This window comes from Mytilus californianus, unplaced genomic scaffold, assembly GCF_021869535.1.
Source record: "Mytilus californianus isolate M0D057914Y unplaced genomic scaffold, xbMytCali1.0.p SCAF_14, whole genome shotgun sequence".
NCBI lineage: Eukaryota > Metazoa > Mollusca > Bivalvia > Mytilida > Mytilidae > Mytilus > Mytilus californianus.
Window position 1 is genome coordinate 9,194,990 of NW_026262626.1, and position 19,254 is coordinate 9,214,243.

Sequence of the window (19,254 nt, forward strand, 5' to 3'; positions counted from 1 at the left end):
GTGTTTGTCCCTTGGATTATTTAACAAGATCTAGTCGCAATATTAATTCACATTAGGGATCATCTAACATGAAATGGGGAAGTACAAGTAGCCATTTTTCATTTGCTTTTAAGATTCTTCATTTCAAGTCCTGGTAAACAGATTAGTTTATAGCTTTGTCAGTCACCAAATGTTTAGGGATTTACTACCATTTTCGCTGTCTTATTGTAAATAGTGCTATTTGTCTTCAAAGGTATTATTTTTCAAAGATTTAAAGGTACCAGGGGGGGGGGGGGGGGGGGGAGAGACAAAAAACAAACAAAAGGCTGACAAATTTAGAGAGAACACCAACTTGTGTTCTAAAAATTATTTGTAGAGATGTTGTTGAAATAATCTGAATACCAGGATAAATTTGCAATAAAATCTACCTGTTTGTAGCTCTTGAAAAGATCATTATGTGCAGCATTTCCTTGCATGGCATCTGCTACTATTGTCTTGGCCAGTGATTTAGAACTACCAGGTTTACCAACTAGGAACATAGGGATCCTCAATTCTATACAAACTATCATCATAAAGACATTCTCTTTCAAGGCTTGGTTCTTTGCTATGTTTGGAGCCAGTTCTACACTGTCCAGAAACACTGACTGGCATCTAAAATATAATTTGAACAGAGAATTATCAATCAAAGAGCTGAAAGCTCTGATGAAAAATGACGCCACTGTCTCTAATATTGTGATATTTTTTATGCAAGTCTTGATTTTCACATACCGTAATTAGTTTAACATTCCAACATGTCTCATAAGCATATAATTGATATTCGTATATGTGTGTGTTATGTGAAGATGACAACTGGCTGTTTTTTTAGTACAAATGTATAGGTCAAGACTACCTGAATGATCTACAGTATCCAATGACTACTGGCTGTTTTTTTCTATAAATAAATAGGTCAAGACTACCTCAATGATCTACAATATCCAATGACTACTGGCTGTTCTTTTGTACTAATAAATAGGTCAAGACTATTTGAATGATCTACAATATCCAATGACTACTGGCTGTTCTTTTGTACATATAAATAAAGACTACCTGAATGATCTAAAGTATTCTAAGTAATGTGATTTTTGTCTTGCAATTACATTTTTCTAAATCAAGAATATAGACTACTAGTATCCTTTTCAAACCAAATGATTATGAAGAGCCTGTTGTTATCAAGCTCTTATACCCCACATACTCATTAAATAAGTTACTAGTGACCTAGTTATTTCTGTTACTTGAAGCAAATTATATTTCTGTAGATTTAGACAATAGTATAATATTGTTTTACTAGTTTTATTTCACCTTGAAGATTAGACAAATAGGGATACTCCTTTGATTTTTATTTCATGTCAGTCAGGTCGCTTTATATGAAACTTGAAACCACTTCTCTGCCATATTGTTATTTCATAACAACTCTGCCCTTGACCATGTTGACCCATGTAATTGATATTCATTCTTTAACCATATATCATAGTCAGTTAGTTTTTGATTTTGCACTCCCACACCACCTTTCAGGTCAAATGTCTGTCTCCATTTAAGTTAATGACATTGAACAATCATGGTATTAAACACAATTCCAATAGTGATAATGCTGTTCTAGTAGGTCACCATATATTCAACTCGGGTAGCATTCCAGTTATTGAAATTTGTGTCAGATTAGAACAATGATCTAGACCTTTAGGAATGGATCTTACAATTTAATATGGAGCCATAGTATGGGACCCCTACACGGTAACAAAAAAAAAAACAGGCTTGAAAAGATACAACGTCAAGCGGCAAAATCTATCACCAGAAATTACAAGTCAAGAGAGGATGGACGGGATACGTCTCTAAAATGCTTGCCTAACTGGAACTACAACAAGATCTCAAGACAAGACGAACAAGGAGTTGAAGCCAGAAGTTAATATTTATGTAAAAAGTAGTTGAGGGGCTGATTCCCGCTATTGAACCATACTGTCATTCTATAATATTATTGCGTAAGTATTTCTGTACTGTCCTTGTTATTGGTCCATGTCTTGGTGTATTGGTCTGAGGCGAAGCCGAAGGCCAATACTGCTGGCCGAGGACCAACAATAAGGCCAATACAGAAATACATGTAATAGTATCTTTATTAATTAACTACAGTGTTACAATATTTTTTTATTTCATTTCACAAGAGATAAACATTTTTACCTTGAAGTGGAACTATCCAAATCTCAGTTTCTTTTTATAAGATGCAATATCTAATGATTTGGTGCCGTTTCCATGCATCTTCAGCCTTTTCTCATCTGATGAATTTTTCTACCCTTTCCAGTCACTATAAAGTGTTACAACTTTAATTTAGACACAACACATAAATAGTAATTGGAAAGGTACTGCCATTGCATGTGTAATGCAAATATATTTAAAAAAAAAATAATGTAAGAGTTGAAATTGATACAACTATACATAAGCCAATTGACCAAAGAACGAAGATTTGCGCAATTACAGAATGCATATGCCTGGTTCGGGTTTAAAAACAAAAGACCGTTTACAAAACATGAGAAGCGAAAGTGAACAGTAAAAATCGACATGATGAAATTATGAGGTCGTCAAGAAATGAACTTTGTGATAATTTACTCGTTCCCTAAACCTGAAATATTTCCATCGTCTACTTTCAAAATGCTTTTCAAATGAATGGGACCGTCTTTAACCTAAAATATATGCCATACTGAACGTTTCAGCTTGTTAATGGTGAGTAAATAAAAACTGTGTCGTACAAACAACTGTTTACTTTCAGTTTGAGTTTATCGTGACTTACGATCTAAAAACTAGAGACGTTCCGAAATCCTGTTTTGGCCGGATCAGAACTCGGCCAATACGGAAAAAAAATCTGTATTGGCCGAGTTGACATCTTATATTGCATATGCAGTTTTCATCATTTTAAGTACAATAACAGTGTAGTTAATTAATAATGATACAGTTACAGACTCTGCTGCTATAACTTTGTGAACAAAGATTCATACGCACCGCGTGGGTATAACCGTATTACTAATTTCCGATTATTAAAATCTTCGTAAATCTTGATAAAGACCAGTTTCTATCCAATGGATATCAAAATGATTCCGATTATTACTTTTTTAATGATTGTAATGTTGAAATGGCATGAAAGGCTGACATTATTTAGGAGAACTATTTTGTCTAGCGATTGCTGATCATTGGAGGGTAAAAAGTCCAACACCATAACAAAACGGATCTATTTATCATGTATACATACCGATTGTTTACGACTGTAAGACATGTGCATAAAAGTGAAAGCTCGAATAAATATGAAAAATATAACAAAGGGATAGCTCCAAATACCATTTAATAACAAAAAACATATGGACAGGTCAAGATATCTTTTTGGTAAATAAAATAACGTATGTAAACTGGTTCCCGTCCGACTACAACACTTTAACAAAGACTTTGTTCGAGTGTAGCGTAATACAAGCAGATTCCAGTTAGTATGTAAAATAGTAAATATGAAACCGAGTGCGGTAGGCGGAGGCATAATCAACTTCCGTTAGTTCTGGTCAATGGTATCGGAAACATGCCGCTGATAGCGTCATTTTCCAAAAATAAGAGTTTATTAAAAATTCTAGAATGAAGATAGATTTTAAATTAAAATCTCCATAGGGATTTTGTTATGTAAACAAACACAAATTGTGTGTATTGTCCAAGGTCAAGGTACTTTGAGCAAACATTATTCTAATTTTGCTTTTCACACAAGTTCAATTGATACATGCTTCTTCAACCTGACATTTGACCATTCTTCATTCTAGAATTTTTAATAAACTCTTATTTTTGATAATTCTCTGTTTTTTGGTATTTTTGTTTATTGCACATGCCAATGTACATATATCATGCATTTATGACAACAAGCATGCCATTAATGACTTTTAAAGAGATGAACATTAGACATTATACATTTACTTAGGGAGATAATACAAGATTTGTTTACCAAAACTAATCTATTATTTCCTGAGGGCATGGCCTGAGTAAAATAAGACATTTCTAGAATGCACCAACATATCTTCATATTTCTTTATCTTCTATAAAAATGATATCCTTGGGTAAATAAAACACTTTCCTCAGAGGTTGTCATCAGAAGGCTAGGTCACATGTGGCGACCCTCTATAAGCAAATGTTGAAACAATCAAAGCTGACACCATAAATATTTGATGTCATAACTGAAGACTTCATAGCACATGTCTTTTCATTCTCAACCCAAAGGTTTGTGAATTTTGAATGCCAGCTTTTATCGAAGAAATGGCTAACTGAATTCATCTAAAAAAATTTATAGGAAACTATTGTTTCAGAAAAAGGGTGAAGGTTTGGTACCATTAAAACGTTTAAACCCGCTGCATTTGTTTGCACCTGTCCTAAGTCAGGAATCTGATGTTCAGTAGTTGTTGTTTGTTGATGTGGTTCATAAGTGTTTCTCGTTTCTCGTTTTTTATATAGATTAGACCGTTGGTTTTTCCCGTTTGAATGGTTTTACACTAGTAATTTTTGGGGCCCTTTATAGCTTACTGTTCGGTGTGAGCCAAGGCTCCGTGTTGAAGACCGTACTGTGACCTATAATGGTTTACTTTTATAAATTTTGACTTGGATGGAGAGTTGTCTCATTGGCACTCATACCACATCTTCTTATATCTATGTTCCACTCAAATGAAATCTTTAGTTCTTGTTCTCCTGTGCATTTTTTTTACAAACAGGAGAAGAATATATTTCACTCATAAATCTTTTTCTGATCTTAAGTATGGATTTACCTGGATATTTCCTCTTCAATACCATCAGCACCACCAACTAAATGTAAAGGCTGTGTAAAATATTGTGCCACTACTTCCCTGTATTCCTCTCTGTTCTTCAAACAAGCATGGTAACAAACTCCAAGGGCAAGAACCAATGACCTAGTGACATCATCCATATGCTGAAAAGGTATTCCATTTTCATTAACACATCTAGGCATTTCTGTCAAAGTATTCTTTTATTTTTCATTTGGATTGAACAGCTTCACTAATTAAATCCTGCAGTTCCTAAACAGCATAAAACTCTTTAAGTACTATTTTCTTGGGCCTTTAATAGCTTTCTTTACTGTACGGGTTTTGCTCATTGTTGAAGGGTGTATAGTTGACTGTTGGTTGCTTAATGTCCAGTGGCAAATATTTCATGCTGTTTAGGACAACAAGGGCGTATGGTGACCTGTAATTGTTAACATCTTTGTCTCTTTGTCCTTCGGTCTATGGATAGTTGTTTTATTGGCAATTATACCGCATCTCCTTATCCTTAGATCTTCTTTGTTTTTGAAGGGGAGGGGGGTAATGATCTTAAAACCATGTTTTGTAGAGGCTTTAAATTATAATTTTCAGGACATTTTCCTATGTTAAAATAACAGTACGAAAAGCATAATTATGTACAATTCAAAAATATTATTGCACAATCATAAATACATGCATCTGCATCTTTAAAAAACCTAGGGAACTTCAAGGCTGAGCACACTCCTTTTACAGTTTCTTTGCAAGAGGATAATAAATGCTGCAAGTACTAATTATATTTACAGAAAATTTTGTGAATGGCAAACATCCTTATTTTAACTCTACCTGTACATGTCCCAGTTCCATGCTTTCTTCTTCAGATTCAGTTTCTGAATCTTCTGAATCTTCTCTCATCCTCATGAATAATATGTCATCATCCTCCGATTGACTGTAGAACCAACTCATCACCTGTAGAACTCTCTCTACATCTCGTAAACTTACAAAACTACACTCATCCTTAAATAAAATTGTTTTAAACTTTTACTAGTCATTAAAGGATGTGGGAAATAAACTGATTGATGACTTGATTGTGGGTGTTTAATGCCATTTTCAGCACTATTGACTATATTATTGTGGTCAGTTTTTATTGGTGGAGGAAGCAGAAGTGCCTGGAAATAAACACTGACCTTCGGCTGGAAAACTGCCAATCCAGGAAATATAGTGAAGATAGGATACGAAAAGTATATAAATAATATATATTATAGGTAAAAATAAACTACTTCGCCGAACACAGCTGGATACGACCGCAGAGGTCCAACTGTGAACAGTTGGCAAAAATGGACACAATATTCAAGCTTGATACAGGTCTGAATTTGGATTGTAATTAAATATTTGACACATTATAGGTTTCTGACACAGAATAAATGTAGTCAAAGAACTTGAAATTGGTTGTATGATTTGAATTTATATTCAATTGAAGATTTCTTGTTGTTGTGCAATACACTGTGCTGTTGCGAAATACTTAGTAAATCTGTTTTCAGACTGTATACAAAGAATTAGCAAAATAAATTGTGACCCCCAATTTTTTTCTTTGGAAAATTGACAATTTCTTAAATCTTGAGGAAAAAAAAATTGACCCTTTTTGGCCCCTAATTCCTAAACGGTTGGGACCATCACCCCCAAAAACAATCAAAACCTTTCTTTTGTGGTATTGAACCTTTTGATTAAATTTCATAGAGATCCATACACTTAAACTAATGTTATTGTCCGGAAACCAAATGTCTTTGAACGACGACGTGATACCAATATATATGACATAATAAAATGCTCCGCTGGGCGCAGCTTGATACGACCGCAGAGGTCGAACCCTGAACAGTTGGGGCAAGTATGGACACAACATTCAAGCTTGATACAGCACTGAATTTGGATTGTGATTAAATATTTGACACAGCATAGGTTTCTGACACAGAATGAATGTGGTCTAAGAACTTAAAAAATTTTAATTTACCTATTCAAACCATATCATTATTATTTGCTTTTATATATAAATCAGAAATAGCCAATTTAAAATGGAAATTTTAAAGAAAAAAAAGGAAAAAAAGGAAAAAAAATCTCCCCCCCCCCCCCCCCCAATATTTTGAACCCCCTTATGATTCATTACCCCAAAACTCAATCCCAGCCTTCCCTTTGAGGTATGATACCTTGCAGTACAATTTCAGAGAGATCCATACACTTCAACACAAGTTATTGTCTGGAAACTAGAAAAATGCTTGTTTTTTGGGGCCCTTTTTGGCCCCAAATTCCTAAATGTTTAGGGCAATTACCCCCAAACTCAAACCCAGCTTTCCCTTTGTGACATGGAACCTTGTGGTACAATTTCAGAAAGATCCATACACTTACACACAAGTAATGGTCCTGAAACTGGAAAAATGCTTGTTTTTTGCCCCTTTTTGGCCCCTAATTCCTAAAATTTTGAGGCAATTACCCCCAAAATCAATCCCAGCCTTCCCTTTGTGGTATGGTACCTTGCAGTACAATTTCAGAGAGATCCATACACTTGAACACAAGTTATTGTCTGGAAACTGGAAAATGCTTATTTTGGCCCCTTATTCCTAAACGTTTTGGGCAATTACCCCCAAACTCAATTCCAGCTTTTCCTTTGTGATATGGAACCTTGTAGTACAATTTCAGAAAGATCCATACACTTACACACAAGTTATTGTCATGAAACTAGAAAAATGCTTGTTTTTTTCCCCTTTTTTGGCCCTTAATTCCTAAAATTTGAGGCAATTACCCCCAAAATCAATCCCAGCATTCCCTTTGTGATATGGAACCTTGTGGTACAATGTCAGAGAGATCCATACACTAACACACAAGTTATTGTCTGGAAGTTACAAAAATGCTTATTTTTGTCCCCTTTTTGGCCCCTAATTCCTTAACTGTTGATACCATAACCACCAAAATCAATCCCAACCTTCCTTTTGTGGTATTGAACCTTATGGTAAAATTTTATAGAGATCCATTCACTTAAACTAAAGTTAGAGTGCGAAAACCAATGTGTCTTCGGACGACGACGACGCCATTGAAATAATACAAAATAAAATAACATGAATGACAATAGACATATAATTTTTATTAGAATAAATCAACATTCAATATGTTGTAATTGGATTATAGACGTTCATCTTTATTCAGGGATTTCCTTTACTGATCTGTTCTATCGATGTTATTTGACTCCGTAATTTGGCATTTCGGATATAAGCATACTCCGCTTTATTGCATAATTTTGTCTGACAAATAGGCTATGCAAATAACCGGAATGTACTGTAGTTGTATATTCACATATGTAATGTTAAATAATTTACCTTTTGTTCTCTCATGAAGTCCTGTGATACAGTCAGTATTTTACTGACAGTTGTATCCAATCCTTGTGTTGATGGCAATTGGCCATTTTTTATCTGAAAATTTTAAAAATACAGAAATTAAATTTCTGAAAAAAAACTGTAACTTGATTATTGTAGAATTTAGAGCAACTAGTTTTAGTCTCAATCGTATGCAAATTTTTTACCGCATGAATTTCAATAACTGGAACACATCTTCAACAAGGGCACATTTTATCATCCTTGGCATTGGAAAAATCAAAGTTCTGAGGTAAAAACTCAAATAAATTGAAATATTGTGATATCAAAATTTTGACCATTATCAAAATACTTGAGACACACAATTAAAATCCCTTTTATCCTAAAAAAATGTGTTATGTAACATTTAAAATGCCTAGAGAATTACCTATTTCTATATTTTTTTAAGTTAAAATTTTGTAAATAATCAATGATGTGTCTTGAAACTACAGTTTAAGAAAGTATAAGCATGTAGTCTTATTATAATCGCACCAGGGTTTATTTCCACAATCGGTCACAATTAAAATCTTACCTTTTTAAAATCAGTCATAAGATATACTGAAATGTTCATGAACTAACAGTATTTACTCAATTATTTTTTTGTGAAAAGAGTCCTAGAATTTTTCATCCACAAGTGTAAACTAGCTGCAAAAGGTCTTCCCCATTCATGTTCAACTTAGTAATATCTTAACATAATCATAATGGACCACAGTTATCAAAAATATAACATATACAATCTAGTTTAGATGCGAATGCAAAAATATATATAGTGTAAACAATGGTCTCCTGATTCCACAAACTAGAACTAGAGGCTCTCAAGAGCCTGTGTCGCTCACCTGTATTTACTGATGCTTTGGAAATCATGTAAAATAAGGTTAAAATCATAATTAATAGTATTAGATATTAGATATTATAATAATATCTAAGATAATAGCAAAAAAATGCAAAGTTTCTGTAAAATTACTAACTCAGGGGCAGCAACCCAACAACGGGTTGTCTGATTTGTCTGAAAATTTCAGGACAGATAAATTTAAATCTGATGAACATTTTTGCCACATGTCAGATTTGCTCTAAATGCTTTATTTTCAGAGATATAAACCAAAAACTGCATTTTACCCCCATGTTCTATTTTTAACCAAGTCGGCCATGACGGTTGGAAGGCGGGGTCATCTGACAAATCTTTTAAACTAGATACCCTAATAATGATTATGGCCAAGTATGGTTAAATTTGTCTCAGTTGTTTCAGAGAAGAAGATTTTTGTAGAAGATTACAAAAAATTGTTAAAAATTGACTATAAAGGGCAATAACTCCTAAAGAGGTCGACTGACCATTTTGGTCATGACAACTTATTTGTAGATCTTACTTTGCTGAACATTATTGCTGTTTACAGTTTATCTCTATCTATAATAATATTCAAGATAATAACCAAAAACTGCAAAATTTCCTTAAAATTACCAATTCAGGGGCAGCAACCCAACAACAGGTTGTCAGATTTGTCTGAAAATTTCAGGGCAGATAGATCTTGACCTGATAATCATTTTACCCTGTGTCAGATTTACTCTTAATGCTTTGGTTTCAGAGATATAAGCCAATATCTACATTTTACCCCTATGTTCTATTTTTAGCCATGGCGGCCATCTTGGTTGGTTAGCGGGGTCATCGGACACATTTTTTAAAAACTAGATACCCTAATGATGATTGTGGCCAAGTTTGGTTAAATTTGGCCCAGTGGTTTCCGAGAAGAAGATTTTTGTAAAAAGCTAACGACGACGGACGACGACGACGGACGACGGATGCCAAGTGATGAGAAAAGCTCACTTGGCCCTTCAGGCCAGGTGAGCTAAAAATACATCAATTCAAAACCTTAATTTCTCAATATTTTTCATACATACATATCTCAGGACCATCTGTCTGATATACATCTCTTCTACAGTGGTATTCAGCTGTCCAAAGTCCCAGACTAATGGCAACATACTCTGTGGTAAGGACTGCACTCTGTAAACCAAATGCCTCATTGGGACATGGCCTGAAAAATAATATTATCATTGTTTTTAAGATATTAGAAAAACACTAAAAATATTGCTAATTTTCGTCATTAAAGGGCAAATGGACATTTCTATCTAACGTTGACTTAATAGTAGATCTTGTATTGCTGATAATTTTTGCTATTTAAAGTTTTTCTCTATTTATTATAATTTTTAAGATATTAGGCAAAATTGAAAAAAAATGGTAAAATTAGTCATTTAAGGCAATAACTCCTATAAGAAGCTATCTGACAGTTTTGATGACATACACATTAGGAAGGTCTCATCATTCTTAACATTTTTGCTTATGTCAGCTTTTCTCTTTTTATAGCAGTTTTCAAGATAATAGACATAACTTGCATTTTACCCCTATGTTCTATTTTTAGCCATTACAGGCGGGGTCATCAAACACAGTTTTTAAACTAGATAGCCTAATGATAATTTTGTCCACGTTTGGTTTAATTTGGGCGAGTAGTTTCAGAGAAGAATTTTGAAAATTTGACAATGATGAAGACACTGGATGACGGACGTCAAGTGATGAGAAAAGCCCACTTGGCCCTTTGGGCAATGTGAGGTAGCAAAGTACATTGATCAGTTGAAATAGCTTGATCCAGATGACTTCATCATAGATTTACCTGAATTCTTACTGATTAATTTTACTTTTAATACCCAACCATTTTTTAAATAAATCTTTAAAACATTTTTTAAGATCTGGGACCTTGGTTATAAAACTTTACTCAGTACTCAAGAGTACAAATTTTGTACTCGAACACCAAATCCAGTATTTTGTTTGGTTGATTTCAGAGTCGTAGTAAGACAATTGTGCTCCAAACTTTAAAAACTGCAAGGCCTGACCATGTAAATTAGTTATCATATAAAATGTTATCAATATGCTGAAACAGCAAAATAATACATGTTCATAATACTAAATCTAAATATAAAATATAGACTGCATTAATAATTGGTAATGGTGTATACCAAGTTTATCTGTGGTCTCCCTTGCACTGACATGATAACCAAGTCCTGCTTGCTCTAATCTCTGTATCAGGTCGTCAGAATGTCTGAAAATTAATTGATACTTTATTATCAAAAATAAACAATTATTGGATGTATGTGACAACAATTGTATATTGAACAACCCCTGAGATCAAAATGAACGTTTCTCTCGGAGCTATGTATTGCTCATTGGGAATTGTTAATCACTTGCTGTTTGTTTGAATGGAAAAGTTCAAAAGTTTTCCTAACAGTCACAAAAGATAATTCTTTTGTCATGATTTTCCTACATTAATCAGTATTTTTGTTGACTATCATTTAGGTATTGTAGTATTAAGTCCATCTTCTGAACTGATTATTATTGTATTTCTATAAACCATGTATTTATAATACATTGTACTGTAAAATCGACAAATTTTGAAAAGTGCACTACATGTTTGTGTATGAAATCTTTTCCACTTACTTTCTATATGGATTACAAGCAGCCACAATTTTCAGTTTTTCGTGCAGTTTGATAGGTTTTCCGCCTAGAGTTTTATCACACATTATTTCCTTAATCACACCAATGGCTTCTGTAGTGTTAGCTTCATCAAAGAACAACACAGTGTCCATATTACGATAATCTGTTTTTACAAATTCTTCTGCATTCAGCCTGGCAATTTCTTCTGCTTTTCTTACTTTCTTGATAATATCTGATGCTTTTGTCCCACCATGCACCTGAAATGTTTGATTTATCTCAGATAGTCTTTTTTTAAATGAGTATCTACAAAGCCAAGTCCAATATATAAAAACACAGGTCAATATGATAGGAATGTATGACAGTCCTTATAAAATTTAATTCAAGCTGAAATGTTGATGTCAAAAACAAGATAAAAAAAAATCCAACTTAGACAACTAAGAGTTTTTTTAAGTAGTTCATCAACAGAAACAAATAGACATAGCTATGCCTACCCCAATGTAATATAGCATTCAAAGACTGCTAAATTTTCAATGGCACAGCATATTAATCTTGAGGTAAATTAATTGAAATCTAACTTATCATGCTTATACATCCAATTATTTTCATAAATACATGCTATACTGGTAATTCTAAAAAAACGTTGTTTTTTTTTCTTAAACAGTCATCTGCTATGAGACAGCTTTCTTCTAACAATTAAAACAGAGAACAGCAAAAATATTTACATAAATAATATAAACCAATGAAATATCAAGATTAGAATGAACCCTATTGGGTCCATTTAATAACAACAGAATTTTGATGAGAAATGTAGTAATCACATAATAATAATAATTTCAATAGTTACCTTCATCAGTATCATGTTTTCAACATTTACACCTGGAGGTTGCTGTAATTTGCACATAAATTTAATCAGTCGAGTTTTACCGCAGCCAGTCTCTCCCATAATAATCACTGGTATATCACATCTGAAAACAAATATGAAAAATGTTAAGACATTTTACAACATAAACAGTGAAACTTATCAACACCAAACCCTGTCTAACTGGAAAATTTTATTAAGTCTTTTGTAATTCAACCTGTTTTAACGAAACACCTGCCTAATAAGTACAAAACTTTAGATCCAAACAGATTTGGTTTATTGATTTAAGACTGGTTTGAATGTACAATAGTGAAAATTTTTCCTAAGTTTGACACACTGTGGATTCATTGTGATTCGTTGGTTAATAATTTCTGCGGTGTTCAGTGGATAAAAGTGAACCTGAAATTTTAATATTTAACGAAGTAAAAAATTTTCTATAGGCTTGTATGCAGACTTTGACAAAACAACAAAATCAACATATCCACAAAAATACAACTTTTCCTCAATCCATGAAAATTGATATCCACGAAAATAAATGAATCCAATGTAATACATGCAAATCAAGGTTTAAATTGTAGTATGAATGAGGAGGGGTCGGACCTTTATCAGGACTCCGGGATCGGGTGTTTTTAAGCTCGGGATTTCGGGATTGATCCTTTCGGGATCCGGGAATTCTTTTTTCGAATTTTGGGATGTCGGGATTTAAATTTCTTTAAATTCGGGACCTTGGGATTTCATGTTTTTAAGCCCAGGATCAAGACCCCCCCCCCCAAATGAATCCATAAAAAGTATCAAAAGGCTATAAATGATGAGTATGATAACTCAATCCATAGGAAACACATTTAAACTTATAAGTTTGATAACTTATACAAAATTTAACATTAGAAAGACTTAGCAAATAGTCCTTTCGACAGCAGAAAAAAATCAAATGGTGGAATCAACAGATTCATTCTTTTTTCATTTAAAGCATTCGTATATTACCTGAATCTCATATAAATAGCTAGTATCTTCTTAACATTATCTGTCGTCAACTCGTAGGTTTCATCAGGATCGTGTATGATATCAAGTCCCATTACATTACACAACTTTGTGATTTTCTCAAGTCTAAAATTAAAAAAAGAACGTAATTTCAAAAACAAAAATAAGAACAAAATAGAATAAAAAGTCATGTCCGTTAGTTTAAGGCATATACTTAACATATCTTGACTAACATTTTTAAAAAAGTGGTATATTCAACTTGAATTTATCAAAAGAAATTTACAAAATTTTACATCAACATTTTTAACTTGTTAAAGTTTACCTTGGGAGACCATCAAAGTTTTCAGCAAGGTTGACTCTGTTTCTGACCAGAGCATCAAACAAATTGTTCTCCATAATTCCTGGTTCTAGAATGGCATTTGTCTGTACATCAACCAGGTTCCCTGTTCTTCTGTCTATGTTAAATCCTAAGAAAGTCATACTATTCTGGTCTGGGTTGAAAAACAGGTAGGGATGAGGACTGAAACACATTTTTAATATCAATAATATAGATACTGTAAATCAAATAATTTTCATGAGCAATTTATTTTAGTGAATTTCTTGTGTAGAAAAAAAAATAACTTGATCATTGGGAATTTTTTTCAATTTGGCTCGTTTCTTAGATAAACAAATGGCGATTTAAAAAAGTTAATATACAATTGGTCATAAAGGCTCTCAAAATAACTTCAATATTATAATATCGATAAAATTTGCTGATATATATACTTTACCTCGTTTCCCAAGTTCTTCTCATCTGGTACAGCTGTATAACATCGTCCCCCTCCTTGTCTTGTTCATCGTCACTGATCTGTCTCTGTAGCATTTGTAATGGTGATTCCTCGCTCATTATCAGGGACCGGGTAGAAAAATCCTATCAACAAAACAATCAATCTATATGATTCTTGCTTATTATCATGGAACAAGTAGAATTAAGAAAAATTGTGAGAATAGTTCATTATTTTATACCCAGTCCAGGGGTTAAAAAATCCACTAGCCCGACGCCCGGGACAACAGCATTTACACCTCGGGCAATCAAAACTTGTAACCAAATATGCCCGACGGACTAGTAACCAAATATGCCCGACGGACTAGTAACAAAAAATTCTTGGCATTTCCAAAAAACAAACTGGAAAATTCCTTCATCTCTATTCTATCTTAGCAAATCAAATTCAATTACGTCATCCAGGATTCCAAGAATTTGTACTGATTTTGTATGTTTTAAAAATAGAACAAATGACTCTGGGTGGACCGGTATCATGTATTGATTGCAATTCCTGTACTATCATTATCGATTTCTCCGTACTTAGCGTATGGTACATTGCTCGTGCCGAGGGGGTATGATGCAGGTGCGAGATTTAATTTTGTATCAGAATTCTTCCAAAATGCGAACATTATCATAGATACCTTTATCTAAACGTTCATTTCAAGTATTTTTAAGAAAGAACTACATAAACTGAAGAGACAACTTTGACAGCGTACACAGAGTTTTATGTCCATCTTCTTCTTCCTCATTCTTTCCTCCACTATCTGGAGTAGATCTACCACTACTTTTGTAGTGTAGCATGGATAAGCAACTTTTACTGTTAGCAACTGTGTGCATGTGCAGGAATAATTTACAGTGAATATAATCGGTGCACAAACCAGTATATATAATTTCGCCTATAAATCAATTGTTCAAGATACTGGTATAAAAGATATAAACACTGCCTGGCGTACCCACCACCAAGTTAAAAACGCAACGGAAGTTGGTCTCATCCAATACGAGCTAAGGATGCTATACCAGCTGGGTGCTCACTTAAAAAACTTGAGGTACTAGTAGCTTTAAAGTAATTCAATGTCTAATTCATTATTATACACGTGCAGGGAACTGTTCCATCAATCTTTTTACCATTGACAAGTCAACATCTGATAATAGGAAAGTACAGTTCTGACAGCGTGATATTGCCTTAATAAAGAGTTTAAGACAGATTTTAGTTCACTAATTTTTAACTTTTCGTATGTGGACTGTCATTTTAACAGTTTAAGTCAGAACATCAAAATTATATCAAAAGTCTTCTGAAGTTTTGTATCGTTTTATTGTCAATTATTAGGCATTGTGATGATGCCAACATTTTAACAATGATTGCCTTTGTGACTAAGTCTAATGGGATTGAAATTTGAATCAGAAGAAAATATCCAGCTGACTCAATCAAACATTTGTTGGAAGTCCGGGCTATCAGGTTTGATTTGCTGGGCTAGCAGTTCTATCAACAGGACTATTAAATCCTGCTTCCAATAAGTCCTGGGCTATTGAGCTGTAACAAAAATTTTTAACCCCTGCAGTCTCTCTTTATCTAGAAAATTCCAGTGCCTAGTTTAGTAGTCATGGATACAAAATACCATGTCATGTATGCATATGTTTTGCTATTGGAAACAGCAAAAATCAATCAGATAAAAACAAGTGAAACTGCGAGCTACTGCTCACTGATGATGCCCCCACCCAAATACTTGACGGTAAACAGGAAGTTGTTGAGTGATGAATCTGAAAACTGATCACACAGTATAGCTGACTTGTATAAATCCTGAAACTAAATTCCAGAAATCCTTGTATTGTAGTTCCTGAGAAAAATGTGACAAAAATTTTTTACTTGGCTATCATGTGTAAACTGATACAAGGGTTTGGTAAACAGGAAGTTGTTGAGTGATGAATCTGAAAACGCATCACACAGTATAGCGGACTTATATAAACCCTGAAACCAAATTTCAGAAATCCTTATGATGTAGTTTCTGAGAGAGATGCGACGAAAAATATTCATGGGACGGATGGATGGACTGACAGATGGACTGACGGATGGACAGATGGATGATCTACAGACAGAAGTAAAAAAGTATACCCCCACTTTTTTAAAGCAGGGGTATAATAATAAAAATAAACAGATTCACAAAGCCAATAGGAACAGAAGATTTTCTGAAAATCTATAAAAAAAAACTCTCACCCTGGACATTTGTATCAGAAATCTAAGTACAAACTTGGCAAATCCAGGTAAGTCTTCCCCTGCTGCTAAACTACAAAAAGCAGATACTTCAAAGTCTTGTAACTGTTTGTTTAGAAAGCTGACAAAATGATACAACTCTGACCATGATGGATCTCTGATACCACAGTGTCTGAAAAAGATTAATGAACAGATTATTTTAATACAAGTATTTTCTCTGACATTTAGGTACTGCAATTAAGAGGAATCCACTGTATTAAAAAATGTTACTTCACCACTAAAAATTGTGTACCTGCAGTCAAAATTAACTATCTTTTAAATTATTATCATATTGCATCATGAAATTGACAGCTTTGCTTGTAAAATTCAACTGATATCTTACTCACAATATACAAACTGAATTCTAAAAGCTTAAACTTACCACCATTTTATGAAATTTGAAGATGTACACTAAAATTAACAATTTTTATTTAAATTTTGGTGTGTAGCAGACACATACATAAAAAAATACCTAAATGTGTCTATGTTTGTGTACGTCGCTAAAAAAAACTGTAAAACCATTGGATTTTGTATTTTTGAAAAAAAAACAAACAACTGAAAATAAGCATTTTTTGCCAATAAATTTTGAAACTGAAGAAGGCCAGTGGTTGAAATGTATTGAAAAAAAATGTTTTATTTACTACAATAAAATATTTTTTTTTTTATTTTTTATTTTTTCTGAAAACCAATATAAAAAGCACTTTGACAGTAGACATACTTAAGTAATGTATTCAGACACTGTTTCTTATCCCCGTCTGGTATCTGAGCATTCACGTCATCCAGTCTGCAATTTGTGTCAAGCCTTTTAAGATACTGATATGGTCTCTGGAATGAAGGACTCTTGAATTCTATCCCATCAAACAGCCTATCATGATCTGTGTAGTCTAGTGGTCTTCTGATGTTACTTAGAATCTCAAAACTTTCCTGCGGAGATCGGCAGGTTACATGTGGTAAAATATCTAAGCAATGATGTAAGCATCTCAATTTTCCTCCCTGCAATAAACAAAAAAATAACTTTAGTACTGCAAAATTACATCCACTTTTGTGGGGATATATATAAAATACCATAACAAAGTTAAAAGGTGTGAATAGATCATTTCTTAAGTTATAACAACCTGCTTTCCATGTCCTCCCTGGCATAAGAGAAAATCAAATCAAATTAGAAACACAGTCTCAAAAATGTATTAAATATAACCAACCAAATAAGTGTTAACAATACAAAATGTTTTTTTTTTCTAACAGTCATAAGTTTTTTAATCTAAGAAAACAGACTTTCTGACAACTGTATGACCTATACTGGTTTACTTTTATAAATTTTGACTTGGAAAGAGAGTTGTCTCATTGGCACTCATACCACATCTTCTTATATCTATTTCTGACAACTGTATCCCGTCATTTATGAGTAGACATGTTTCAAATAAAAATTTCAGTAGGTTAAAAAATTTGATAATAAAAGATTTTTAAGCAACTTCCCGACCCACTTAAGACTCAGTGAACTAAAAGCATAGTTGCCAACTCACATGATATTTGCGTGTAATACACGCTTTTTCAACGGTTTACACGCGAAGATTTTGTCACATGGCATGTACACGCTTTTCGCCACTTTACACGCCATTACACGCTTTTTTGTTGTTTTGATTTTGTGGTCGTTAGTGATATCGCGATTCTCTGTTTTTTTCATAATTAGACAATAAATACTGAAAATTTCGAAGAAATTGTTGGGTTGCCATTGTTTTTCGATATGGACAAACAACAAAAACCCTTCAGGTAAGTTTGTGAGTAGTTTTTAAGATTTTTTTACTTTCTTTCTTTCTTTCAAATTCACTTTGGGGAAATGTCCAGCAGAATGAGGTCGCTTTCTGGACCTGTACCATTGTCTAAAGAGCCAAGTGCTAAGCAAAAACGATACGTGTGTACGTACCAAAAAAGTTAGGAGTCCGAGTTTAAATGGACCAAAGAAAGTGATCAAGGGCCGAAAATGCATTGTGCACCCTATGTTACTCTCATATCTATATTGGGTCATCTGCAAACATTATCAATCATTTGAAATCATAACAATACGTGTGAGAGGAGAACTACAATGTAGCTATTTGATAAAGCATTCAACAGTATTCAAATTATAAAATATTAAATATTTTTCTTTTTCAGTTTCAAATTTAGCCAACAGATTTCCACAGGCCAAAGGGGACAAAAACATCACAGAACTGTTGGATCAGTTCTCAGAGTACCAGCTGTCTTATTATGAACTTCCCAGTTTTGACCAGGCAATAGCAATATATATACTGTAAACCAACTAATTTTCGTGAGCGATTTATTTTTCGCAACTTTCACGAGTAGAATAAAATGCTCCGCTGGGCTCAGCTTGATACGACCACAGAGGTCGAACCCTGAACAGTTGGGGCAAGTATGGACACAACATTTAAGCTTGATACAGCACTGAATTTGGATTGTGATTAAATATTTGACACAGCATAGGTTTCTGACACAGAATGAATGTCGTCTAAGAACTTAAAAAAATTTAATTTACCTATTCAAACCATATCATTATTATTTGCTTTTATATATAAATCAGAAATAACCAATTTAAAGTGGAAAATATTAAAGAAAAAAAAAGGAAAAACAGGGGAAAAAAATCCCTCCCCCAAATTTTTTGAACCCCCTTTTGATTCATCACCCCCAAACTCAATCCCAGCCTTCCCTTTGTGGTATGGTACTTTGC

At 33.5% G+C, this 19,254-nt stretch overlaps 1 protein-coding gene across 1 annotated transcript in view; it reads right to left on the minus strand.

Annotated features, from left to right (window-relative positions):
* Positions 1–19,254, minus strand: part of LOC127724150 (E3 ubiquitin-protein ligase rnf213-alpha-like) — a 157,531-nt gene that overhangs the window by 74,330 nt on the left and 63,947 nt on the right. The window contains exons 33-45 of the mRNA XM_052231026.1: positions 17,254–17,528; positions 16,500–16,668; positions 14,256–14,395; positions 13,808–14,005; positions 13,489–13,611; positions 12,493–12,613; positions 11,652–11,905; positions 11,174–11,256; positions 10,064–10,197; positions 8,138–8,230; positions 5,619–5,789; positions 4,788–4,948; positions 408–630 (exon numbers count right to left, since the gene is read on the minus strand). Of these exons, the coding sequence (XP_052086986.1) occupies positions 408–630; positions 4,788–4,948; positions 5,619–5,789; positions 8,138–8,230; positions 10,064–10,197; positions 11,174–11,256; positions 11,652–11,905; positions 12,493–12,613; positions 13,489–13,611; positions 13,808–14,005; positions 14,256–14,395; positions 16,500–16,668; positions 17,254–17,528 (2,145 nt within the window). The remainder of the gene's footprint in view (positions 1–407; positions 631–4,787; positions 4,949–5,618; positions 5,790–8,137; positions 8,231–10,063; positions 10,198–11,173; positions 11,257–11,651; positions 11,906–12,492; positions 12,614–13,488; positions 13,612–13,807; positions 14,006–14,255; positions 14,396–16,499; positions 16,669–17,253; positions 17,529–19,254) is intronic.